Source organism: Amblyomma mixtum, chromosome 4 (genome assembly GCF_055824585.1).
Source record: "Amblyomma mixtum isolate Tamu chromosome 4, ASM5582458v1, whole genome shotgun sequence".
Lineage (NCBI taxonomy): Eukaryota > Metazoa > Arthropoda > Arachnida > Ixodida > Ixodidae > Amblyomma > Amblyomma mixtum.
Window position 1 is genome coordinate 74,906,169 of NC_143015.1, and position 27,093 is coordinate 74,933,261.

At 47.9% G+C, this 27,093-nt stretch overlaps 4 protein-coding genes across 4 annotated transcripts in view; 3 read left to right on the forward strand and 1 right to left on the reverse strand.

Annotated features, from left to right (window-relative positions):
• Positions 1 to 1,487, reverse strand: part of LOC149347052 (uncharacterized) — a 58,055-nt gene extending 56,568 nt beyond the window's left edge. The window contains exon 1 of the mRNA XM_089541474.1: positions 1,346 to 1,487. Within this exon, the coding sequence (XP_089397600.1) occupies positions 1,346 to 1,487 (142 nt within the window). The remainder of the gene's footprint in view (positions 1 to 1,345) is intronic.
• On the forward strand, positions 1,271 to 9,985 carry LOC149347053 (uncharacterized). The gene is made up of 3 exons (XM_089586834.1): positions 1,271 to 2,207; positions 4,459 to 5,005; positions 8,217 to 9,985. The coding sequence occupies exons 2-3, from the start codon at positions 4,503 to 4,505 to the stop codon at positions 9,688 to 9,690; spliced, it is 1,977 nt and encodes a 658-aa protein (XP_089442960.1). The 5' UTR covers positions 1,271 to 2,207; positions 4,459 to 4,502; the 3' UTR covers positions 9,691 to 9,985.
• A 4,374-nt stretch (positions 9,986 to 14,359) lies between these two features.
• On the forward strand, positions 14,360 to 22,887 carry LOC149347054 (uncharacterized). The gene is made up of 2 exons (XM_089541475.1): positions 14,360 to 14,793; positions 21,551 to 22,887. The coding sequence occupies exons 1-2, from the start codon at positions 14,424 to 14,426 to the stop codon at positions 22,885 to 22,887; spliced, it is 1,707 nt and encodes a 568-aa protein (XP_089397601.1). The 5' UTR covers positions 14,360 to 14,423.
• Positions 22,888 to 24,163: 1,276 nt separating this feature from the next.
• The window catches only part of LOC149347055 (uncharacterized), a 37,616-nt gene continuing 34,686 nt past the window's right edge, over positions 24,164 to 27,093 (forward strand). The window contains exon 1 of the mRNA XM_089541476.1: positions 24,164 to 26,210. Within this exon, the coding sequence (XP_089397602.1) occupies positions 24,330 to 26,210 (1,881 nt within the window). The 5' untranslated portion in view covers positions 24,164 to 24,329. The remainder of the gene's footprint in view (positions 26,211 to 27,093) is intronic.

Here is a 27,093-nt window from a genome sequence, read left to right on the forward strand (position 1 = left end):
CTTTGCACCAGAGATTTTTTTTAAATTTTTTCCTTACATGTTTGAAACGAACCTAATTGTCCAAAGGAAAAATTCCCGCCCAGTTAGGTACTCCGCTAACTGCCGGAACGTTCATTTAAATCAGTCCGTTCCACACTAAACCAGCTCTACAATTCCAGTTAGGGTTTACACTAAGTCAGGTCCTGACCTTTTTTGGGTAGTGAGTGCCCGCAATGTGTAATGGCCTTTTGATTCAGTATATGTCGTGTTCCGACGGAGTTTCACCTCACCCTGTAAGTTGAAAAACCTTCTTGCCCAATTTCTCTCGGTGCGTTTCTCACATCCTCTTTTAGATGCAGCGAAACGGCGACTGTTTGGCGTACAAGTTGGGGTTTGACTATTCGGTTTGAAGTGCTAAAAAAATTGATAAAAGTAGGCGGAATTCACTTTTCGAAATTCGCTTTTAACCGAACAAGGCTAGTATTTTAGGTTTGCAAGACATAGCTAGTTGACTAGTGCGTACGAGTTACGCTTTCGTAAAGTTGCAAATTAACCAAATAGTGAAGCGAGGGGCATGATGCGACGATGATATTATATGAGAAGCAGCGCAAGTGTGCTATTTGAAGTATTGCCCCGCTAGCTTGCACGCATCTGCAGAACGGGAAGCATTATCTCCTTGCCGCCTTCTAGTTAAGCACTGTTTCTTCACTATCATCACCTGCTTATAACAAGACAGTTTGTTAATTATGTTATCGCGGCGTGTCAAACAACGATAACATGTCAACCTTGTTTTGATAAGTAAACCTCAACTTGCATTCTTACCTGCTGGCTATCTCATTTAACTGGAGTTACTCTTTAATGAGGGTGGTAGTTTTTCTATAACTGCGGATTTAAATACTACCATATGCACATTAATTGCTGATAAATAAATTGCTGAGGATGACAGAAATGCTAATGCACTTTGTGACTTTTCACCGCACAGAACTGCTCCATTAAATCACCGAAAAAAAGTCAGTATTTCGAAAATTCGTTGAAAACAATATTCGTCCGAAAAAAACAACGAAAGTAGCGTCCTGAAATCAAAACCGAAAAAAAAGACTGTCGAATTTTCAAAAATAAAAACCGAAAAGTACCACCCGTGGGTACAAGTTTAAGGTGCGAACCTCCGTTCGCTGCCTCCTACGCATCCACCGGGCACAACTTCCTCGTGATAGCGCTGCACGGAATTACGAGGAGAGTTGCCGGCAGAGACGCACTTCCTTCCCGGAGGCGAGCACTCCCTCGCCCTCGGCGAGATGGCAGTGGCCGGGCATCGCGGCGCCCCGTGCCACATGCGTGTCGGAGGGAGGCGGACCTCGACGCGCACGTCCACGACGGCGAAAGTTCCCAGCGCAGTTGCACCACTCGCCCGCGATCGGGCGACGGCGGAGCGGGACCGCAGACGAATGAGGAGGTGGTGGAGGAGGATCGGCGTGCGTTACATACACTCGGCAGTTCTGCGACGCCATTTTCGCTTCGTTTTCGTGAACACGTAGTGACTCATGTGTTTTGCGCTGCCACATCCTGCTGAGTTTCACTCTGTGTGCGTCTTGCTCATGCCCGACAGTTCTTCGGGACCTCCAGCGTGACGCTCCTCAGACAGTGTTCCCGAGCGTTGCCGAACTTGTATGGATTACTCACACTGTGTGATGAAGTGGAAGAGTGGCTTTGTGTGATACCGACACACCGCGGACTCCGTCGGGTCGTGCGAGACGTTTGAAGACACGGGTAGACTTGGTGCACTTAGCGATCTAGGTTGTAAACTCTGGGCATCTTTGCATCAGTGTAGGGTGAGCCGAATTCTGCACACTCCGAAGAAAGCAGGACCTGTAGAAACCGGGGTAATTAAAAAGAATCTGAAGAATTGATTGGGAAATAATAATTGGGAAAGAAATAATTTATTGGGGACATCTCCAGAGTGTTGTGCAAGGCCCAAGAGGACACCAAGTTCATCGAACTTGAAGCTAGCGGGTTTTTGGGACATCAAGCGTCCCACATACCCACTGTCGACGGCTTTAAGATGTGACGCAATGTGCTTGAAATTGCCAATTTGTGTGTGATTTTGTGATTACTGGAACCTACGACGTCAGTACGCCAATAAGGAAGTCCCCAGGTCAGGACACGATCTGGTTTGTCCCTGAACCGAGGACTAGCCGCAAGTGTTTCATCAGTCAACAAAAAATTGGAAGGTAGGTAACTTTGGTTCGGTACATCATCACTGATTTTACCAACTTGTCATTCCCACTAACATGGTTGGTCAACAACTACAAAGCGAACCTAATCACTCAACAACTCCAGGTATAGTGACAGTCCGCAAGAGTGTTTTTAATGATCATAAGATAGAAGCTATCGGTCGGAAAGTAACTTGAAACTATGGCTAGCAGCCAGTTTTTTGAATAAAGCAAATCACATCTTCCTCAGAAAACTTTCGTAAAGAAATTACAAGAATAGTACTCATAACTCCTTTGGATACCACACCAAGTACTCTGCTTTCTTGTTTAGAAGCAGGCAGATTACAAGAAGAGTTATCTATATTTTATGCTTTGGTAAAAGCGGAGTGTCTATTTACGTATTATGTAATTCAGGTTTCGAGCAACAGAAATAATTAATAGTGCTTGCAGACTCCTCTTGGGCCGCCATTATAACTCACAGATTTTCTGATCGCGGTCTTGCGCAGCAATGGATTGCTCGAGTGCCGTCCCCCTCTTAAGCAAACAGAAAACAGGAAAACAGAAAGAGCCATATGACATCTATGGCTTGAAATGTTATTCAACATTTGAAGGTTGAATAACAAACCGATAGTTGGAGATCATCATTATCATCATCATCAGCCTGACTACACCCACTGCAGGGCAAAGGCCTCTCCCATGTCTCTCCAATTAACCCTGTCCTTTGTCAGTTGCCGCCACTGTATCCCCGCAAACTTCTTAATCTCATCCGCCCAGTTAGGGATAGTTGCGATTAAACTTAGAGAGCAGAATGGCCAATTCGAATTATAGGCGTTATTTTTCTTCGTTCAAACGAATACTTCCAGCGCCGTACTTGTAAGCAAAATGCTGCGCACCAGCATTTGTGGCGGAGCCACCATATTTTGCATTAGGTTTTTTGCTTTTTTCCTCTCGAAACGGTCACTGTCATGGACGTTTTGTTCCCAGCACATGGACAGAAAAACAATCCTATTGACCTTTAACGATCCAGCCCATCACTAAAGAAGCCCCCGTCCTGAATAGGTTGGCGATCTCAGTAGCAGCGCCGTCTCTACCAAACGTTCATAGAAAGGAGCCTATTTTTGCTCGGAAATAGCGGTTATTTGCGCTGTGGCTTTGACCAAGTGCGCCTCTGTCGGACTAAGCAGGCAATGTTCGTATCCTTTTCTGTTAACAACGAGTATTATTTCTGTTAACAACGAGATATTTTGCGAAGCCACAATTACCGGTCGCTAGAGAGGAGCCACATCTCATGGCCCGACCGCACTGGTTGAAAGCGAATGTCCGCTCACCTGACTTAACTAATTTCGTTAACTACAGGGGTCATGCACACGTCATGTCAAGCACAGCAACTCCGCATGATGAGTTACTCCTTCGGATAGGCAGTTCACTTAGCTTGTTGTGAAGGCAGTTAAAAGCAGGTTAGATGCCAAGGAAGACACCGCTGATTTCTCTACAAAATGTCCGGCTTAGAAATTATGCTTAGTTACTGCTTTACAGATGAGCCAATGCAAAGCTTTCATTCCGTTGAATTTTCTTCTAAAAACGCAAAATCTGTTCGGTAAAAAACTTAGCATGTAGTCCGGGTGCGAGGAAAAAAAAAACACACGCGAAAGGAAAGTGGGCACTTTTATTCTATCCTCCTGCCACTTTGTGACTTTGAAAAAATATATTCGTGGGTCATACTGCAACTGTAGGTCTGATTCTAATGTGAAAAATGATTTGGAATATCACAGCTTTTCGGTAGTCTACACAAAAAAAAAAACTAAATCCACGTTAGGAACAACGCGAATTATGTTTTCATCGCCTTCAAACTTCTTGCGTATTGTGCACCTGTCATCAGCTAATAACGTAGCATTGTAGAATCTAATAAGCATGCCTGATTTTTTTTAAAACAGTAAACGACATGCGAAAACTTCTAAAAAAATCATTTGTGATTATTTGGACGTGAACGTTAAAGAACCCGAGATGGTCGAAATTTCCGGAACCCTTCACTACGGCGTCTCTCATACCCTGAGTCACTTTGGGACACTAAACCTCGAAAACATAACCTTTTTATTCCCTCTTGTTATTATTTGTCCGTTGCCCTTACACATTATTGTTTGGCCTGTTCTATCTTCTCTTCCAGAATTTGTTTTCTTTATTCTGTTGTTCTCGCCACCATTGCATGCGTGTATGTCTTAACAACCCGAACAATCAGTCATGTTTCATTGTATCACGCTGTACTTTCCAGATGTAGCGGTCTTCCCGGAACGGAACGTCAGGCCACGCTCAGCAATGAAGGCCATCCGCCTCTGTGTCGCATGCTTCGCCTGCGTTCTGACGGGCGCAGAGCTGCTTCCAAGCGCCGACAGAGTTGATGACGGCTGCAACACCACTTTGCCCTGGGCTGTGTCGAGGGACGAATACAACGACATCCCCGACTCCGTCTTCGAGAGACTCATGCAGTGTCCCAAAGGCCTACACGGGTGCTCCGACGAGCTCGTGAGCTGTAGCCCCGCAACGTATGCGGCTACCTGTTCCTGTGCACCCAACTGCAAGGCGTACAGGGACTGCTGTTGGGACGTCGCCCTCGGCGAACCCTCGCCGGACGACTTCCCGGATATTTCTTGCGTCGAAGTGCAGATTGGTTCTTCGTGGAAGAAGTTCATCTACATGGTCGTCGGATGCCCGGTGACGTGGCCCAACGACTACGTCAGGGAAGGGTGCGAACGGCCGGATTCGTTCAACGACACCTTCTACCTGATACCGGCGACTAGCGTCAGCCACGTCACTTACAGGTAAGTCGCGACGTTGGCGGCTAGAATCTGGATGATTCTGGAATTGCTGTATTTTTACTCTAAGTTCGGCATTTTCATGCTTCCGTTCCTTGCACCTGGAGCGATATTATGTACCTACACGAACCATACGTTGAAACAAAAGGGCGCATCAGTAACCGAAAAAACTTAGCGACAGTGGGCAGAACTAAACGCGCTATGAATATAACAAGAAATGCAGCTTATCCTTGAGAATTTGTTTGGAATACTGCAAACACTGCGCGACAGACACTGTTTTAGAATTTTGTGGAGATAAAAATAAAATTCCTACTATAAATATAAGCTTTCCCAGCACCTTCTTCCGTTCACACGAGAGAACCTTCCTATTTATGAGCGGTATGCATTTCGTTCAGCGTGAACTTCGGCATATGTTTTTCGGTGCATAATTGTTCGCTGTGTACATGGTGCGTTACATATCGCATCGCTGGCATTTTCGTTCAACGGCTTAAGTCAAAATTGGAAAGAATATGTACGCTCTTTTGCAGTATTTTGGTACAATGTTATGGTCGGCGGTCACTTCTTATGCGCTAGTTTATGCCTTGGTTTCTGATTAGCTACGCTTAAAGGAAAAGGTAGCGCAACACGCGGGAATAAACTTAGTGAAAGGGAAAGGGTACGCGTTGAGTGTATCAACAACCAACCCAGCTTTCTGCAAAGGAGTCATTAGCTCCTTTATTTCTTCAGTGTTACTGACAACTTATATTCCTTAAGTGCGGGGAATGGAAATGAGACAGTTCCACAACGAATACTAAGCGTGGATTAAGGGCGCGCAATTTCTTAAGCACTCCAGATTTCGGCTCCTAGTGGGCGCTGATAACGAGTGTCGATACTCTAAGCCTATCGCATACACCAAAAACGCGAGGACTTTTTTGCAGGCTAGTCTGTGCATTACTGGAATTGTTTTACTGGGAGCGCAGAAGTACAACACAGGAAGGAACGAATTTCGCAGGACAGCTGTCCTTTCAACTTCGTTCTTTCCTGTGCTGTCTTTCTGTGCTTAAAAACAATTCCAGCAAAAAACGCAGCCCCTTCAAGTATGGGAGGTAGCAGGCATGCACTTAGCAGGAAAGATTTTGAGCCTCACGCTTTTGCCAGCTCCAATTACAGGGCTGCCATTGAAGAAAAAAAGATCTCTTTAGAACAGAGACCTTTAGTTCTTACAGGAGCCACCTATCGAAAGCAAAGAGCATTTATACAAGCCGGTGGTCGCAGCTGATGCAAAAACTGAAAGCTTTCAGTCGTCAGTGGACGTTCAGCTGCCTTGAAAGCCCTTAAAATAATATTAATGTGCCACGTTACCAACTGATTCATCCTGAAATGCTCGTTCTAGGATTTCGCAAGAGTCAACTTCGCGCTCTTAATGTTTCACAAAGGCATCGAGGAGAAATATTTGTTCGACTCACTGAAAACAGATGTCATAAAATTGATGGAATGCAAGTTAACAAAAGAGCGTGCATAAAAATAGTCTACAAGAACTTCTTCTAGACTATTCAGTTTGTGATACTCTAAAGGAGTGCAGTATAACGGTTTAATCTTCAACTAAACATCGTTGTAACATAGCAATGTATAAAAAGAAACTTCTACTCCCCCCTTATGGATCATCTTTGAAGCAGTGTAGGCTTATAGAATATCGGTCGTTTTTCTGTATAATAATCTGGTCCCTAAGGCTCTAAAGCGTTCTTTTGCAGCTCTCGTTATTTCGACCTAGGTGAACGAGTTTGTTTTTTCAAAATTAAGTTTTCTATAAAGTTTACCACACGCTTCCAGTAAACAGCTTCATTGCAGCTTTACAGTGCTGAAGGAGAAAGTTTGCCAATGCATTAACATTAATCAGAAGCGAAATAATGAAATTCAATATGTTTCGGGCATGGTAACTAACAATAAGACCCAAGAATTTTTTTTCCATGGAGGAATATGAGGTTATATCAAAACTTTAAAATACTGCAGTTCAAGGAAGAATTATAAAAGTTATCTGGAACATCCATGAGCTCAGGTCGAAAAAGAGCAGTGGCAGCGAAAGTGCAACGAAGCAGTCTTTCAGGATTTAGCATGACCCTTTCATTTCAATTATTTCACTAATGGCTTTCGCATAACATGCGGGAATGGGGAAGACGCATAGTTACCAGGTAAACAACGTTACTAAAACGTTAGATTGGAATTGAAGAAAACTGCATGCAAACTTGCTTGGAAAAAACCTCACAACTGCGAAAATTCGAATTAAAGGGAAACTGCACAGGTTTTAGAAATCAACGAGCTTAGGGGGGTCGAATGTTTGAAACTTGCAGGTAAAGCATGCGGAGTCTTTTTGGGCTAGCACTTGATATAGTGAAGTAATCGCCGAGTAAAATCCAGACACCCTTCAAGCTTCTCCGCAGAGCACAACGCCAAGTGGTGGGCGCATGATGACGTCATCGAAGGCATCGGTACATTTCTAACGCACAAACTCCTGCTTTGAAGGAAAAAAACCACCGAAAGTAAACCCTAGTGAAAGTTGTTTGGCAGCGTCTAATGATTCAGGGAAGGCTGTGAGTGACGACAGCGGTAATTTAAAATCATACCTGCCGTGACGTCACGATGAATTTTTCTGCACTCCTCCGGTGCATTGAGGAGACGCGCAGAATTCAATCGTCGATTGCGTCCCTATTTTAAATGCTACTGTAAAAACACTTGGCGGGCTTTACCTTGGAGTGAATATTGCAACCGCACAAAACGACGAGGGACGAAGAGAGGAAAGCACAGGACAAGACGCGGAACATCAACTGCCTATGTAGATCTGAATCCTTGAATATCGCGAAATTCTCAAAAACGTGCTGCAGTTGCCCTTTAAAAACCAAGGTGTAATCAAATAATAGATAACGATCACGCGAACGCAAAACACGGTAATGAAGTTTGTTTTGAGACGTGCGCACTTTGTAATGCATGTGGCTGAGTGCGCGAGATAATTCCCGTGCCCAAGAAGAGAACGGAATTCGTTTCTTCTTACAGATGAATTTGTTTCTTCTTACAGATTAAATTATGCAGTGATTTCGGTGACATTTAACCTTGGTTCTGTTTAGTAAAAGAACCGGTGGCAAAACGATGAACACAAAAGTTGCAGTTGATCAACAACAGTTCTCCAAATCTCTTTTTCTGTGACGGTGTCCATGCACAACACTCATCGGTTCGTCTTTTGCAGGAATGGGTTCTGCGCACTGTGCAACGACGACATTGCAAGTGCCACTTTCTGGAACTCAACGCAGTACCAAGCCGTTGACCGGGTACGGGTCGTGCTGCCCGATATCGTGGAGGGTCAGCCTGCACTTCATCTCAGGCCTTGCAGCGAAGTGCCGCCGTACGACAACTGTACCACAAACGTGCCCGAGGAAGTGTCCCGACGATGCAAAATGTACTACGCTCCCGTAGAAGACGCCAATGACCCAAACGGTTTTCAATACAGGAACGCATACTGCGCTATATGTAACGGTGCTAACGTATCCCGACTGTCCTGTAGCCCCGCTCTGCACTTAAGCAACGTCAGTGTAGTGAGCCGGAAGACAGCAGGACCTCCTAATTTGGCCGCCTTGTTCAAGCCTGTGGTTAGTACGCCAAGCTGCTACGCCGAGCACGACGGTCACTGCTACATAAGGTACGCGCGGAGCCTATACACCGTGATGGGGAGGTCGGGAATTGGGGCTGTGTTTAACGAGACGCCTTCGTCAAAGACACCGCCAAAGACACCAGAGCATGAGCCAACGATCCACTACAACGTCCAGCACTACATCACAGTGGTGTGCATGTCGATATCCATATTCTGCCTCACCATGAAAGTGGTCGTGTTCTGTGCCTACCGAGAAGCGCGCAGTTTCTCATCCAGGTGCACGTTGTGCCTGTCAGTGACGCTTTTGTTCACTCAACTGCTCTTCCTTATCACTGGTTGCGTAGGTCTTCCTCCCGTAGCCTGCGCAACCAGTGCTGTTCTTATCCACTACGGATTCTTCTGCACTTTCCTCTGGACGACCGTGCTATCGTTCGACATCTGGAGGAGCGTGACAGCAGTGAAGCTCTCTTCAACCCGTGAGAAGACCTTGGCCATCTATGGCCTCGTCGCCTGGGGCCTGCCTATGGTCCTAGTACTAACGGCTGTCGGCGTGCAAGTCGCGGCACCCTGGTCGCCCATGTCACCAAGCTACGGCAACCCGACTTGTTGGATCAGCACCTTCTGGGGTCTAATCGTCTACTTCCTGGCTCCCATGTCAGTACTTCTGCTCCTGTGCCTGTTCTTCTACTTCTGCACAGTGTCCTACGTCCGTAGCACATCTTCTGCAGCGGGCTGTACTCGGGAAGACACAGAGTTGAGCGGGACTTCCGGAAGCCGCGCCAGGCAACAGCGTAATCATGCTGCACTGTACGTTCGCCTTGCGCTTATAATGGGCGCCCCGTGGGCCGTTGCGTTCCTGGGTACTTTCCTGCAGTTCACTGCAATCGACTCCATAGTGAACGTTATGGTAGGACTGGAAGGGGCATACCTGTTCTTCGCGTTCAAGGATTATCGCTACTTGTGCTCCTCGGCGCAGACGCGATTGGAACCGAGACCACTGACCAGTAGCCGTGCAACTTCGAACTCTGACGTCTCTTCGTCCAAAAAAAGTCGGCTCTCAAAATGGAAGTGACGTAAAAAGAGAATGCTTACAACTGGAAATCTCGCGTATCGCGCGTTGTGCGTTCGGACTCTTTGCCGTCGTCGAGAGATCGTCGACGTGTGGTGGCTGCTGACCTTTATCTGAACTATTACTGCGGAGCAGTATCATTACGCCGGCAGGACCATCTTTGGACCTCAGAGTGCTCTTAAGACATCTGATATGTGTTTGAGACTAATTAAGCCTTTTCATATGTGTGCTCTTATCAGTGACCGTTGGGAGTTGAAAAAGCAGTGCAAACCACAATAAACCACGCAATAAATATTTATCTGATGTGTCTTGTCATTGACGCTGGCGTCAGAAGTACGGCGCCTGTGTGCAAACGCCATTTTGCATGGCCGATGGCGGGTGCCGGGTCTGAGTGCCGTATTTCACCGTAAAAACCATAAAAGGACTTGCTGGATTGGCCACAGTGGTTGGGGTCCATCGGCGGTTGCTGGTCAACACCGTCCTTCGGATGCGAAAGGGACGCTGCCGGTAAGTCCGCCGCGGAGCGCGGCTTCGCCTCTTGAAGAATCGAGTGGCCGTCTTCTTTCCTGGAACGACTCTCGAAGGGGCTTCTTCAGGGCGGCGTGTTTTTGTCGCGACCGAAGACGTTGTTGTTGCGTTCGACGTTGTGTCCTTGCTCGTCGTGACCGTCTGGTTGGTTATACTGGCCCAGGCCGGGTGGTAGTAAACCCTCGCAGTGTCCACGTTACCCTCCTCTGCCGTCGCGCTCTGCCTCTCCGCTCTGGCCGAGGTGAAGATCATCATGGCGATAACGGCCACAGTGAAGATGGACAATGTAGCGGCGCTCGCCGCATATAGGGCAAAGTCTTGTGACCCTGAAACGGTTGCGGTGCTGGGTGGAACAGCTGGCGATGACGACAACAGCAGCGAAGGTGGCGTCACTTCACTTGTCGGGGAAGCAGGCGGCGGGCCGTTAAGGCCGCCCTGAATATCACCGCCGGCTTCCGTTGGTAGTGCGCTCACCGGTGACGCTGCATCTGGAGATGCTTGCTCCGGGGAAGCCACCGGTGGAGAAGCTGGCACTTCGTCAGATTCGGCGGCGGGCCATTCGTAGAGAATGGGTGGGCTCAGCTCCTTGGTTTCGATGAGCGGATCGGACCAGGAGACGCGACGCTTCATCGCTCGCAAGGGGATCAATTCTTCTTCGTTCTCTTTGCCCTTTCAGAATCGCTGCTTTGTTCTTTTTTCTTTTGAAATGCTGCTTTTGAAATGGGTACAAGCTTTTTCCTTACCTGCAGCACAACCTCCTCTGTCGAAAGGTCGCTAAGAGGTTTCGACCTACCTTCTGCAGGTCAAGCACGTTAACCACGGTCCGTTTGTCCAAGATGCTCTAGCACCATTAGAAATTAAATCTGATTTGATTTCTATGGAGATGAAATTGTAGAGGCCCGTGTGCTGCGCGATGTCAGTGCGGATTAAAGTACCCCAAGTGGTGAAAATTTCTATAGTCCTTCACTACGGCGTCGCTCATAGCCTGAGTCGCTTTGGGACGTCAAACCCCATGAACCAATCCATAAATTCAATCGTCATCAGCCCCAGCGCCAATATTTACTTCGATGCCTGTGAGCTTGCTCCGTGAAACACCGGGACACATCAGACCTTTGATAAATTACGAGAAATGTTTTCATGCGCGTACAAGTCAGTTAAGCGCAGTATTGTTCTGCTTATTAAATTTCAGTGGTACTTTGCTGCGCAACAATCTCACTAACTTCATGACGATAAACTCAAGTGCTTATGCAGTGGTCGCCTTGCGAGAAACCGTAATATTTACTGACGCATGCGCCGTGCAAAGAACTACAGCATATCCTGCGCACTTTATCAAAATCTCAAAGGGACCTCCGCAGCCCCTCTACACTGTAGACAAGGCCTACTAATAGTTGTTCTCCAAGAGCTCGAACAGAAAGCTCCACCTTGCAATGTCCACAGAGGACAACAGTAAGAGGTTACGCAGAAGTGCGAAAAGGCTAAGTGACGCGGTGCTTTGTGAAAGCCGCCCCGGCTTGTAGCTCTAAAAGGAAAATGGGGTGGGCGTCTACTGAATCGTGATAACGGACTGAGTAATGCAAAGAGGCGGGTGTCGGCGGTGAGCAGCATTAGGAAGGAGCGACTGAGAGGAGCAGGCCTGCACAACGGCGTCGAGGCTGTCCTGACAGCGTTCATAAAAGAATGGCTCTACCTTTGATGTGCGCGCTATGGCCTACCTTTCTTTGAGGTAAAGGTGCCTGGAAGCACCCAGTCGAAATAAATAATAGCACAAAAATGAATACAAGCAAATAAAAAAGATGTACAGGAACGTAAAAGCCACTGAAAAGAGGACCCAATAACTGCTGGTACTTGGACTGGTTTTTCCGGTTTTAGAAACTGACAGGCTTCAATAGGCTACTACGTCGAAAAATTAAGATTTTTTTCTTTTCAGGCCTGGAAGAAAATTTCGCAAACAGCTTTCGATTTTCCATTGGGCATTTACAGCAGTCTGGCGACTAAACGGAATGAGGAGCTTTATAAAACAAAAATGAAGGTTAAGTTGCGTAGTTAGGCCAAATGCGAATTGGCGCCCTTGCGCTGTGGTGTGGAACCGTTCTTTTGCATTGTTTATCTTGGTTCTGCTCTGCGTTGTTTATTATCGTGGTTCTGCGTTGTTACTCACGATATCGCTTATATGATTAAAGTGTCATATCAAGTCTGTTATGCGCGTTCTGTTTGTTCGCATGACATGGATGAAGCACAATAGATACATGACACAATGTTTATGGCAGTCGTTCTGTGCGTGCATGTCAGTCACGGCTCCCGTTCTCCAGAATATCCGGAGTCTTCGGCGTTGTCGTCGGCGGCAGTGTTCTCATCGGAAAAGCACGCGGCCACCTGCCACTTTGGTCACGTGACCTTGTGACCGCACCACAAGGAGTCCATCATGGCTGGTGGCTAACGCCTGTTAACGGGAGGACCGGAACGACACACGGCTTTTTGCGTGAATGTGGGCCTCAGTTCTAGCCACTACAAAGCTTGAAGAACAATTAAGGGAGTTGTTATTCCTTGTAATTTACATCAGTGCAGCCATGCGGCTAGCAAATGGAAGCGTTAGATATGTCTCTGAAAGCCAACGTTGTACCGAAAAAAAAAACTCTAAGACCGGCGCTTGAACCTGAGACATTCCTTGCCCGAGGTTGCTATTCTACCTTCCTAACCTAACAATAGAACAGCTAGTATTAGCATAGTGAGGCCGAATGTTCACCAGCGTGAGTATGAAGTGACATTACCTATTAGAATTTTTGAAAATTTTTAGATACGGAGTGGGTTTCAACCAAGAGAGAGATTACTGATTAGTACCCACCTAAACACAGCTACACGGCTATAGCAGAAAAGTGCGAAGCTTCTTGCAAAGTTATTTTGTTGTTATTGCGCAATGTACAATCTACTCTCTAAAGACATATGCAGAATTATTTTGATTTTGTTGCTATGCCTCTTTTTCATTCCGTGGACATTAGATAACTCATCCAGTAGCCGGGCATTCTACACCATGCAAGCAATCTATAAGGTTCGTATTTGGGCTGTCTATGCGCAAACTGAAACTATATGGCTAATTATGTTTCCTTATTCGTACGCTAGAACTTTCAAAAAACACCCATTGTATCAAATCACCTGGAATCGTATGCATGAATTCTTTGTCGAAAACAAATTGCATACAACGCTTTCGTACGATCGGTACTCGAATATGCGAACGTTGCATGGTTTCCGCATACTAAATATCTCATAGGAAAATTAGAAGCTATCCAAAGAAAGGCAGTAAGATTTATGTTTAACAAATACAGGCCTACTGACTCACCCACCGATCTTCTCAAGACAGCCGGCATTCTCACTCTGGAAAATAGAGCTTAACTTGCACGACTAAAATTACTTTACCAGTTACTCGATAATCAGCTTAACTTTGATAAAACTAGGTACCTGATGGCCCCAGAGACAAGATCTAAACGTCATAGACATTCAGAAACATTAAAAGAGCACACATTTCGTTCTGACTGCCTGAAATACTCCTTTTTTCCACTTACAATAAGAGAATGGAACACCCTTGACCACTCCATCACCCGCAGCACATCACTAGATATCTTTACTCAGTCAGTAGAAAATTATCTTCACTCGTAAACACACTTGAATTCTGAACCTTTGTTGACAACTTCCTTTTTATTGCCTTGCTATTTTTCTTACCAGTGCTTGTTCGTTTCTAATGTCATATATATCCCATGTATTGATTATGTTATCTTGTCTTGAACTAACTGTACAATCCGACGATCCTATTGCTGTACCCGTGACTTTTATGTATTGAACCTTAATTAAGTGCGACACTGTAGTCGTTGGATGGCGCTGCGATCGCCGAGGTGAGCGGACGCGTTCACATCGGCTCTGTCTTCTACAGATGTTTTCGCAGCGATTTAAACAGCATTTTACCGCCAATATTTCACCAACGGATCCGTGAAGTCGAGAGGCATCGACGGATACCCAGTTTTGAGGTGGGCCACCATTCTTCTCAGAGATATTGAATTATCTGCATTCCAACCACGCCGTAGCTTCGCTGGGCATAGGAGCGTTCGCCAGACGCTAGGCCTAGCGGCCGCAACAGCTGCGCGCCGCCGACGAACGCGGCGCCAAGTGTACGGACTGTTTTGAACGAAGCGGCACAAGCCGACGAACGTCACTGAAGAATGAACGTGCAAGTGATGGGGGAAGACATTTCCGCCGAAGAAATTACCGAAGAAGCCGGATGGAAGACCGCCGGAGAGCGGCGTTCGAAAACCCGAGACCGCGGTACGAATTCGACGCACGACATCGAGGCAAGAACGAACGCGCATGGCACCAGCCAGCAAGGTACGAAACCCAAGAATGTCAAGGGAAAGGTTATTAAAGCGGGACGCATGCCCAGACTACCGAAGGAGGAAATCAAAATCGTGGTTCGACCACAAGGCGGTCTCGACATCGTTAAGGTCGGCGCCCCGACGGTCACCGCCGCAATCTTCGCAGCCGCTGGCATAACGGGAGACGAAGGTGCAGAAGACACGGTCTGTCCCAACCAGGGTGTCGAACCGGAACCGAACCTGAACCCGAAACCGGAACCGAACCCGAATTTTTTTCGCCATCTTGGAACTGAACCCGAACCGGAACGATTGATAGGAACCGTTCCGAACCGGTTCGGGACTCGGTTCAGCCGCACATTTTGTCCAACACGGCATACTTTTTTCTTTTGTTTTTTCAGACCAAATGGCATATGCCAGCGCGTAGATTTACCCAGCGAAAGCTGTCGGCGCTAAGGAGTGAGAAAAAGGAATCCAGTCGAAATGGCATCCAGTTCAACAAAAAACTGGAAGAAGTCTCGTGTCTAGGAAGGAAGCTAATTGGCGTTTCCACAATATGCTTTTGGTAATTATAAAGTATTTTACGCCAGATTGACTTGAAATGTTAGATTTTATAGTATTCCCCTTTCACATGCTTACGTACAGCTTTACTCGAATGGTTAGCACAGCTTTAACTCGTAAAGCACTGAGTGAGAATGGTTTCCTTTTCTCTGTGTCGAGTACCATAAATATGTGAAGCATAGGCGCAATGGCCCAATCACGTTGTGCAACATTTACTTTCTGAGGCATTCCTTGTCTCAGGTAGCAGATAATGAATAAGACCCCTCACGATGCCTCAGTGGCTGTGGTGCTCGGCTGCTAATGGCAAGGCCGCGAGTTCGATGCCGGCGGCGAGGTCGCATTTTTAATAGCGACGAAATGCAAAAATGCGTGTGTGCTGTGAGATGTGAGCGCACTTTGAGGAATCCCAGCTGGTCTACGCTAATCTGGAGTCCACCACTACAGCGTTCCTGATAGACTCGGCGCCGCTTTGACTCGTTAGAACACACATAATACTATTATTACAAAACAAACAAGTATACATATGCGCTTTCTTTTTAAAGAATCCAAACATTCTTTGTTGGACGCGACGGAAATAACCAATGAAAGGCGGGCATGTAGCAGCGGTACGATACTTAGAAAAAAAAGTGATTACACAAAGAGGCAATGCGGAAATACATGCGCTCGCTGAGATGTGATAAACGCCTAGAAAGGTGCTACTAAAATGAAATGTAACTGTGATGAAGTGATTTTCTGTTATGTCGATGCATTGAAATTGTTCTGCTTATATAAAAAAATACACCAATGGCTAGCGGGCTGCATCGTCACGCTGTTCTCTGACTGCTGAATCTTGAATTCTCTGACCTGCGGCTTATATCTGCCTGTCTGCAGCACATGAGGGAAGCCAACAGTAACGAAACCAAGGAGCATAGGGGATGTACTTTTTTAAAAATAATTGGTGGTGTTCATCAATAAGAGCTTAAAGAGTAATTATTTCTAACGATAATTGATTGAACTGAAAAAAAAAAAACATGTTGCCAATAGGATCTGAAACCTTCACCTCCGAATTTTGCGTCCGGAGCTCTGCCAACTGAACTACGGCGACGATTTTTTTATTTATTGCATGGAAATAGTGCCGAAAAGGAAAATCGGAGTAAGCCCATGCCACAAAACACCAGGCTGTGTAAAAAGAGCCCACCATACCCCTGCACGTCCCCACCTCCCTAAACATCAGAAGTCTAAGAGGCACACCCATGCATATAAATAGGGGCGCCAGCAAAGCGGCCCTTCTCACGGAACAAAGATTTCGATGACCGCAGTGATTCGGCGGCAATACATCATACGGCTCTTGAGATTAAACAGTCAATCACACGGCGCAACACAGTTTTTCACCACTGGGGGTACTAATCCGTGTGATTTCAATGCCCTTCTCAAGTGTACGTTCGCCGTAATTATGTCCCAGAAGAACGTCGCATCTTTACACATAGTAAAACAATGGTCAATGGTCTTTGTCGCATTGCGCAGGCGGCAATTTACTGTCCATGACAAAAACATCTCCTCAGCATGAAGTAATGCCTTGACAGGCAGCGTCGGTGTGTGAAGTTTAGAGAAGAACGTTTTTGCAGCAGAAGAAATAAATGTACATTCGCTTAACACGTTTTAAAGCACTGGTGTTAAGGAACTCCAGAAAAGGTTGCCGGTACAACAGTACAGGAAACAAATACCCTGTAAGTACATGAGTCGTCTGTCTTCTGTAGAGACTATACAGAAAAGCGCACAGTGAGGACATTTAAGGTGTCTGCCTACTTCCGCGCTGCGGCGGCGACTGTCTTATATTTCTGGCTTTCGGGGGTACTTATGAGTAGTGCAGTCGAACCATCAGAGTGTTCACCAGCGCCACCCCCGTCAATAGCAGCGAACGCAATGCGTCTTCTTTAACCGAGAGTGCCACGTAAAAAACATGGTCGAACGGTGAGAGCGGAAGCTGTGCGAGAACCCTCGCTTTGGCTTGTTTCTGTCTGAAGAGAGAGGCTTAAAGTTTGTTCACATGCAAGCGAATGGACAACTAAGCGACGCGTCCCAGCGAAAATTTCCAACTTATTGGAATCTCGCCGCTCACCACCGCGACGACTCAAAGACAAGTTTTTGCACCACAGCGGCAGGATTCGCTAGCGTTTTCGCATTTTTTTTTGGAACGCTTTGCGACGGCACACGTGCAGCATTCACAACATTCCACCTAAGGTAGATCGGCTGCAGGTAGATGGGCATTTTAGACCGCAGCTATTATGCGCCCGTTCCCGCGTTCCGCGTCGTAGTCGGCGTAGCCGGTTGTCCAAGTAGCAGAGCAATTAAACGCCACCTGGAAGGTGACCGCCACGGGAAGACCCCAAGAGTGGCTAGCAGCATAATACGCCACATGCCGGGTGGCGTGTGGTGAGTTGCGCTTAAACTTCGCATTACCGACAATTGCAACCGTCAGTCAATCTTTTGCCAGTGAGTGCCCGGATGTGCGCCCACCGGATGTGCACGCTTGAGCATACACATGCTTAAGCGCACGCATGCATGGACACACACGCACGCACACGCACACACACACACCACGGAAATTTTTGAATTTTTGAGAAAGGAGACTAAACTGCTAACGCAGCAAAGAAACCAACTGCATACAATACTCTAACGCTGAGTGGGAATCGAGCCAGTGGCGGCGGCCGCAACAGAGAAGCTTTGTTTACTAATGCCTTAGGCTACTCGGCCATCTTCGAAGACTCTTTTTATTGCTGCCGCATGGAATATCGGAACCTCCCTGACCTCGTCTTGCGTTACTTGACTGGGTATAATTCCTCGATCTCGGCATACGGCCTCATGCCACTATCACTCCCTTGCTCTGCCCGCACATAAGAATTCCTGTATGCGCACACGTCAAGAAAGGGCTACCAGTCAGGAGGTTGAACTTTCGCAGCATATACATTCTGAGCTGAAATGAACTGTTCTCTGAACAGTGACCTCGCCGAAAGTGGAGTTTGTGCGTGTTTATCAAGCATACAGCTTATTCACACGATAAGTAAGACATGATGTTGGGCTAGTCGGTTCATGGTTAGAGCGAAACAAAACTGCGCGAAGAAGACGGGACAAAAGAAAGGCACGAACACACACACACAAAGCGCAGACTTCCAACTGAGTTTATTTTGTAAAAGCAGGGTGCTTATAAAAGCAATCACAGCAAACTAGGAGACAAGCAGAAGCAACGTGCGAACGGCAATGACAGAGTCAACAATACCACGTGTGATTACGACGCATGAAAAGTTCGAATGTGACCATCTAAGAAATTGATTTCTTGACATGAAAGGGGCGCTAACACACTTATCACCCCTTTTAGAAATGAAATAGGCCTCGATAATTTCTCTTTCGGTTTTTGTTTTGGCTTTAGAAAGCAACTTTGTTTTTTCCAGGTAAGGATTTTATGTTCAAAAGTCCGGAATATGCATAGGGTCTTCGGCTGCTCCAGTGCTGTGTGACATTTTTATGGCTTTTTTAGACAGACGCTTAGAAAAAGAGCTTTTAAACCACCCTGTATCACGTGTGTTTCGTTATGTCGATGGCTTTCTAGTGATTCTAGACAATTCTAACTATGACCTTGACAGTGCTGTCACTAACATTCTTAACGCCTTCTCCTCTGAAGGGTAAGGCTTACGTTTTACTCATGAACTGACAAGGGACAACCGCATACAGTTTTTAGACTTAAATCTGCACTTCACTGATGCCCACGTTTGCTGGTTGTATAGCCCAAGGTCGAACAAGAGTCTACTACCCTATAAAAGCACTCATTCTAAGCTAGTCAAACGTGGCATCATCATGTCTGCCTGCCTCTCTGCCCTGCAGAAATCCTGTACCCACACCATGTCATCCAGTTTTCACTCTCAAGTTGAGCGCCTTCTTTCCGCTGGCTATCCCCGTCATCTACTTCTTGGCACCTGCGAAAGCCTGCTTCAAAGGCTAAAATCTTCACATGAAAAAGATAAAGGATGCTCGGATCCCAAGCCACCATTTGTCATGTCATATTTTCATTGCCTTTCCCATAACATCAAGAAGGTAGCAGAAAGGTATGGGATACGCGTTGTTTTTTCGGCTCCCTGCAAGCTGAAAAAAGTGTGCCCTCTACTGGATGGAACAAGAAAGCAACCCACCACTTGCAAGAAGAACCACCGGAACAAGTTTACTAAATGTGTTTCCGAAGGTGTTTACGAGATACCTTTGTCATGCGGTCGTTCCTACATAGGCCAGACTGGCCGTTGTTTTAATGAGCGCGCTTTAGAACACAGGCGATCCTTTAGCAGTGGCACGGGCAGCAATCTACCCTTGCACTGTAAGAGCTGCGACACGAAAACCTGTTCTCCTTGCCTGGAAAAAAACAAAGTTCCTTTCTAAAGCCAAAACAAAAACCGAAAGAGAAATTATCGAGGCATATTTCATTTCTAAAAGGGGTGATAAGTGTGTTAGCGCCCCTTCTTTATCTCTTTCATGTCAAGAAATCAATTTCTTAGATGGTCACATTCGAACTTTTCATGCGTCGTAATCACACGTGGTATTGTTGACTCTGTCATTGCCGTTCGCACGTTGCTTCTGCTTGTCTCCTAGTTTGCTGTGATTGCTTTTATAAGCACCCTGCTTTTACAAAATAAAGTCAGTTGGAAGTCTGCGCTTTGTGTGTGTGTATTCGTGCCTTTCTTTTGTCCCGTCTTCTTCGCGCAGTTTTGTTTCGCTCTCACACGATAAGCAGTCTTATTAACAGGAAAAGTTCACACGGAATTCCGGTGTCCTTCATTACTGGCACAAATCTTATAGTATAAGGCATGACCTCAATGTCCTTTTTAAGATACTGCTGAAGTGAGCTTTGTCTCAAACGAACGTAGCGTCACAAATAATTTCGTTGTTCAATAGTTCCTCCTTGCTTGCAGATGTAGCAATTCTCTGATCATGGCACAAACGTCCCCTTGGCTCGATGGCATGTGCTAACACGTATGGTCGACGTTTGAAGTCTAAGAAAGGTTTTTGGGACCTATTGAATGTAGATCCTCTGAACTCGCCTTAATATAAGGCCGCCAAGAAAGGCTAGGTTAGGGTGCACGTAGACGAAGTAATGACCGATCAGGAGCTTTTCAGCTGCATTCTGGAGAAGCCGTGCAGGTATTGTAAGGAAAAGCGAATATTTAAGAAATCTAGTGGGTCAGCACAAAATTCCCTCACGACTATGTACATAAAAGACAGATGAGCATTTAGTCACCTAATAAGCACAGCTGCCAGGAAGCGGTGGTTTTCGGTTTCGCAAAATGAAAATCATAAAACAGGTTAGTGGATAAAAACTCCACGAAACACTCACCATACTGTATCAAGGTAGCATGAAATTCTGTCCACCCATGGGCTCCCTTTGTAAACGCCCCAGAAAAGTAACAAAAATTCTATTTAACGAATTTACTGTCCTCTCGCAATGCACCAATTGCATCATTGTCACAACGCAACGTCGCATTGAAGACGTCGCAAGTTTGTGTCCGTACAGACACGAAGTGCCCTCAACCAATGCAAGCCAGCTTTTTTATCATATTCTTTTCATCAGAGCAAGAGACGGCGACGACATCAGCATAGGCCAAAATCTTAATTTTACACTGTACTAGCGACAAGCCACGATTAGCTGTGTTTTTGAAGAAACTGAGCTATAGGTGGTCGAGATATATAATGCGAGTTACAAAGGCGATGTAGATCAGGTGATGAAAACAAAATATTTTTGGTAAACTCTCTAGATGTGTGCTGCAGGTGTGCCAAAGTGTGTGTGTGGGGGGGGAGGGGTTGTGACTGGCAATCCACTTTTATGGTGACAGAAAGATGTCTTGGCTGTATATACCTGCAAATACAAGGCAACTTCCGCTCATAGTGAGCGCATGCAGAGGTCCTGACGGCGCTCGCTTAAGCATTTTGCGCCGGAGAAATTCCCAATTGACACTAGCTTCAAGAGAGACCTATTACTCGCCTGACGGTGACTCCGAAACTGCTGAAGCTGAAAAGTTTTGTAGATGAAAAATCCATCAGCTTTTTTTTTATGTATCTCATCAGACAGAGTCTAGTACATATGGCCGGTGTACACTAATTCTGAGTTCATTTAATTTCGCGGCTCTTGCGTAAATTTAAATCGTTTTGCCGCGGACAGTAAAACATCTCGCATTGAGCAAATTTTGCAGTGTTGTTTTATATGCTGATTACACAAAGAAAAGTAAACAGCAAAACAAGGTTGAATAAAAACCTACGTTCAGAATTTTTTATAGTCTGAACCCGTTTGAACCGGTTCGACGCTATCCGGAGCGGTTCGAACCGGAACGGAATGTCGCTCCGGAGCCGAACCCGGAACTGAACCCGAAAGGCGTGAACCCGAACCTGAACCAAACCCGAAAAAAATCCGGTTCGACACCCTGGTCCCAACTCACACCAGAACATCGTCGTCGTCAGCACAGCGAAACGAACGAACGCGGACCGCTATGCCAAAATACGGCAAATTGACATCCAAGGAAAATCACATGCAGTCAACGCGTATGAAACGGCACCCGATAATACAACCAAGGGAGTGATTCATGGCATCCCCATTGCGCACGGACCCCAGGCACTGGACGAGAACATCGTTAACCCGAGAAACCCACTTGCACTGGCGGCCAAACGCATAGGCACTACGACCACGGTCGTTATTGCCTTTGACGGACTCAAGGTGCCCAACGTCGTCAGGTACGGCGCAACACTCGTCCGTTGCACGTTGTATCGCAAGCAAATTGACATCTGTTACAAGTGCGGACGCCTCGGCCACCGCATGGACGTTTGCCCAAATCCCGCCAACCGCATATGCAGGGGATGCGGAGACCGCGACCCCGACAAGGGACACCAGTGCTCGCCCAAGTGTAACCTGTGCGGCGGCGCTCACATGACGGCCGACAAGGGCTGCAAGGCAAGGTACAAGACTCCGTACGTGATTCGCAGGCGACGATGGGAACGCCAAAACGCAAATGCCCAACTGACACAGCAAGACTTCCCGCCCATCCAGCCGCCCAGACTGAGATCAACGTCGAGTTCGCGTGACGGATCCCGTTCCCGCAGCCGGCAAAGGGACAGCCGCGATCAGAAAACATCGAGATCCAGGACACCAACTCCCGGAGACAAGGTGAGCTGGGCGGATACTGTCCGGGGCACCGCGCGGGAGGGGGTCGTAACAGCGCCTGTAGTCCCAGGGCAAAATCAGCAAAATCACAAAGCCGATAATGACATTTTAGAGGCGCTCAGGAAAGAGAACGCAGAAATACGAAAAGAGAACGCGGTAATGCGCGAACTAGTGCAAAAGCTCATGCTGGAGATGCAAGAACTCAGACGCGAGCACGCCGTGGTGGAACAAAAGAAACAAATCGCACAACAGCAGGTGCCAACGAGCGTTCCGGACGCGACCGCGCCCGCCCCGAAGAAACGCGCGCTACAACAACAGCACGAGGGTGGTTTCGAGACCCAGGTTCCAGCCGAAATTACAGACATCAAGACAATGCTGTGCACAATGCAAAGTACCATTGAGACCCTTCACGCAACAGTCCTCGGGCTAGCAAACAGGACCACTAACCTCGAAGGAAACATGCAGATAATAATGAATCACTCCGTATTCACGCAACACGGACACGTGCCGGCTAGCTGTGATGCGGGACCGAGCCACCATCAAGGGCAGGCGGACAACTCGCTTCAGCATCAACATGGCCAATGACAACCAAGGGATAGTAATATGGCAGTGGAACTGCCGTGGCTTCGCCGGCAAAAAGGCGGTTCTACAGCAACACATCCGGCACGCAACACGTAAACCGGACGTAATATTACTCCAAGAAACACTCACCAATGCGGCTACTTTGACTGGCTACAAAACACATGACAGCAAAATCAAGGGGAGGGGTGTATGCACGCTCGTTAGGAAGCGTCTCACATTCGTTGAACACGAACTAAGTGGCGTCCAGATGGAACAACGCTTTCATCGAACTGATACCCACCAAGCAGAGGAAACAAAGTATATTCATATTGAACGTTTACAGCAGCCCGTCAAAACACCGCCAACGCTTCCGTGCGCTGTTTCAGAAGACGCTGAAGATTGCCGGGTCCCGGACGTTGATTGCAGGGGGCGATTTCAACGCGGCAGACACAGCATGGGGTTACGGATACAGCACGACCAAGGGAAGACAACTCGGACAAGATGCGCATGAACTCGACTTCATGTTACTTACGGACCCGACGCACCCGACAAGAATCGGTAACTCTACTACCAGAGACACAACCCCGGACCTTACGTTCGCCCGAAATACCGGGACGACGGCCACCACGTGGAAAAACACGTCGACCGACCTTGGGAGCGACCACATGATCATCGAAATATACGTCCAGACGCCAGACAAGGTGCAGGGCAGTAAGCGAAAGTTCCAATGGACCGACTGGGAAGACTTCAGAAAGAAACGAGACCAAAAAGAATCTGCAGGCGATACAATCACGGACATCGAAGCGTGGACCCGCTCGCTGGTTGCAGACGCCAAAGCGTCAACCAAGACCGTCGAAACTGAGGTTGAAACTGACAAGATGGACAGCCGCCTGGCGCATCTCATCGAGGCGAAGAATTCGATCCTGGCCAGGTGGAAGGGCCAGAGACTCAATCGGAGACTTAGAAAGAAAATAGCTGAGATCAACCGCAACATCGAGGAGCACTGCCGAACGCTCAACCGCCAGCAATGGGACGAGTTATGCAATGCAGTCGATGGACAACTGCACAACGGGAAATCGTGGAACCTGCTCAGGTATCTGTTGGACGAAACGAAGACCAAATCCCACCAGAGTGACTGCCTCGCACGCCTATTACACAGGGAGCTCGAGAAGTACGGTGAAGATGCAGTGACCGACCAGTTACTAGCCAAGTACTTGCCGCACACGTCGACTGCACAACACGGCCCTTATGATGGGTATCCGAATGTAGAATTGGATAAGGACTTTAGTGCAGGAGAGATCAGGACGGCGCTGCACAACCTACACAGCAGATCGGCGCCAGGCCCTGACGGTGTGTCGAATCGCGCCCTGAAGAATCTTGACGACAAATCCGTGGAACAGTTAACGGCATTTATCAATGACTGCTGGCAGCGCGGCACCCTCCCGCAACAATGGAAAACTGCGAAAATGATACTAATCCCGAAACCCGGAAAAGCACCGAGCCTCGAAAACCTTCGCCCCATATCGTTGACGTCCTGCGTCGGCAAGACCATGGAGCACGCATTGCTTAACCGCTGGCAAGCCCACTTAGAGCACAAAGGGGCATACCCACCATCCATCATAGGATTCCGCCCACAATTGTCCACGCAGGACGCAATGATACAACTGAAGCACCACGTTCTTGATGGCAAGACGAGAGGCACCAAAGCAATTCTCGGCCTCGACCTTGAAAGCGCGTTCGACAGAATCGCGCACTCCGCGATATTACACCAGATATCGCGGCATAACCTTGGTGTACGCACGTACAACTACGTTAAAGATTTCTTGACAGACAGGCGAGCTGTTTTAGTGGCAGGGGACCTCCAGCTAGAAGAGCAAACGCTGGGGAGCACCGGCACCCCGCAGGGCTCCGTCATCTCGCCCACGCTCTTCAACCTGGTCATGATCGGCCTAGCAGAAAAGCTACAAGAACTGAAAGACGTCCGGCACACAATATACGCCGACGATATAACCCTTTGGGTGCACAAAGGCAGCGACGGTCACATCGAAACGGCACTGCAACTAGCAATCGAGACAATAGAGGAATACTTAGAGGGTACGGGTTTACGATGTTCGCCGAAAAAGTCAGAACTCCTACTCTACCGCCCCACGCAGAGGGGCAGACCACCCGGGAGTGGTCGGAATGCGGCAACGACAAAGCGCGAGTACGAAGAGATCAGACTACGTACGAGAAACGGATCAACCATCCCGATAGTACACACAATTAGGGTCCTCGGCATAATAATCGAGGCCAACGGCGTCAACGGCGAAACGACCACTAAATTAAAGCACAAGACAGCTAACGCCATGCGAATCCTCAAGAGGGTCACTAGCAGAAGAAACGGAATGAGGGAGGAGAGTCTCACACGACTCATACACTCTTTCGTCATTAGCCATATTGCGTACGTTGCGGCATTCCACAACTGGTACAAGGGAGAAGAAGCCAAGATCAATGTCCTCATTCGCAGGGTGTACAAGATAGCACTGGGTCTACCCGAGTCCACCAGCACGCATCGTTTGCTCCAGCTCGGACTTCACAACACGCTTAGCGAAATCGCCGAGGCGCAGCGCACTTCACAACTGGAAAGATTAACGGGAACGACTGCAGGCCGCCAGATCATGGAAAGTCTCGGCATCCGTTACCACGTACAACAAGGCCAGAAAGTCGCCATTCCAAACGCGACCATACAAACGCTAAGAGTCGACCCGATTCCACGAAACGTCCTCTCGGAACACAACCGGGGAAGAAGAGTGGCCAGAGCCAGAGCTCTCCTGCACAGCCACGGAGACGATACGGGGACAAGGTTCGTTGACGCCGCGGAATACGCAGAACGCTCGCGATTCGCGGTTGCGGTCGTCGATTCGTGCGGCAAAACGCGCATAACGTCAAGTGTAGCGTGCCAACGCGCAGAAGAGGCGGAGGAAGCGGCGGTGGCACTCGCCCTCACGGATCCGACGTGCACCGTGGTTCTCTGCGACTCGCGTCAGACGGTTAGAAACTTCGCCAAAGGATGGATCTCACAGAGAGCGGCCCAAGTCCTGAGGAACCGGCAAGTCCAGCAGGAGGTAGAATTCCAAACCAGAATTCAATGGTTCCCGGCGCACATGGGAGAAGTATCGAGGACGTATCGCAACCGCAACGAGACGGCACACGCCAAGGCGCGCGAGCTCGCGAACCGCGCCGGCGACCGTCGTCCGTGGAATAGCACCAAAGACTGCTTGACCAGCTACAACGAAATTACCAAGGCCCTCTGCCTGGCCCGCCGAACCTTCCCTCCGCCCAGCGACAAGCTGGGCAGGGCGCACGCGGTGATCCTCAGACAACTGCAGACGCTCACGTACCCCAACCCGGAACTATACCACGGCTTTACCCCGGTACATACCCGACAAATATATGCAAGGTCTGCCACGCCAATGTAGCCACTTTAACTCACATGCTCTGGGACTGTAACAAAAACCTTCACGGTGCTAATTCCTGAACCCTCCCGCCGCGGTTGGACGCTGCCTTGCGCAGCCCCAGCCTCGGGGACCAACTCTGGGCCGTCCAGCAGGCCCGCGAGGCGACGGCGAGGCAGCGCCTCGACGTCCCCACGTGGGAGACCTAAGGCCCCGTCGGCGAAAGCTCTGCAGGACTATGAATAAAGTTGTTACCAACCCAACTGTAGTCGTTTTATATTGCCCTTGAATCCTTCTTCTTGTTCGCTCTTTGTGTTCATTATTCATGATGTTGTTGTAGTTTATACTTTGATGTGCCTTGTTCCAGCGCCCTTCCTGTTAAAATCCCCAGTCGATTGACAGTATCTCTAAATAAATAAATACTTCAGACAGAAATAATTCGAGGTGACACTCAAGCTTCGCCATAAGGGTATGAGGCAACCGCGTTAATGAGTGAATTCCCGCACATGCAGAAGGACACTCCCAACTTTACAATCACAGATCACCGGAGCTGTGCGCGAACCCTCTATGCGAGAAGCCTCGAGGGCAGGGACTCACGAGTCATTATTCGTGGGGTCGGATCCCACGCGGCGGCATGTGGTTGTTTTATGCGAAGCATATTGCTAGAGCTACCACTCACGCCGTCGGCGTGGCACCCCTAGACGTCACACCACGTGACACCGTGACGTCACACCACGTTACACCGTGACGTCACACCACGTGACACCGTGATGTCACACAACGTGACATCGGATGA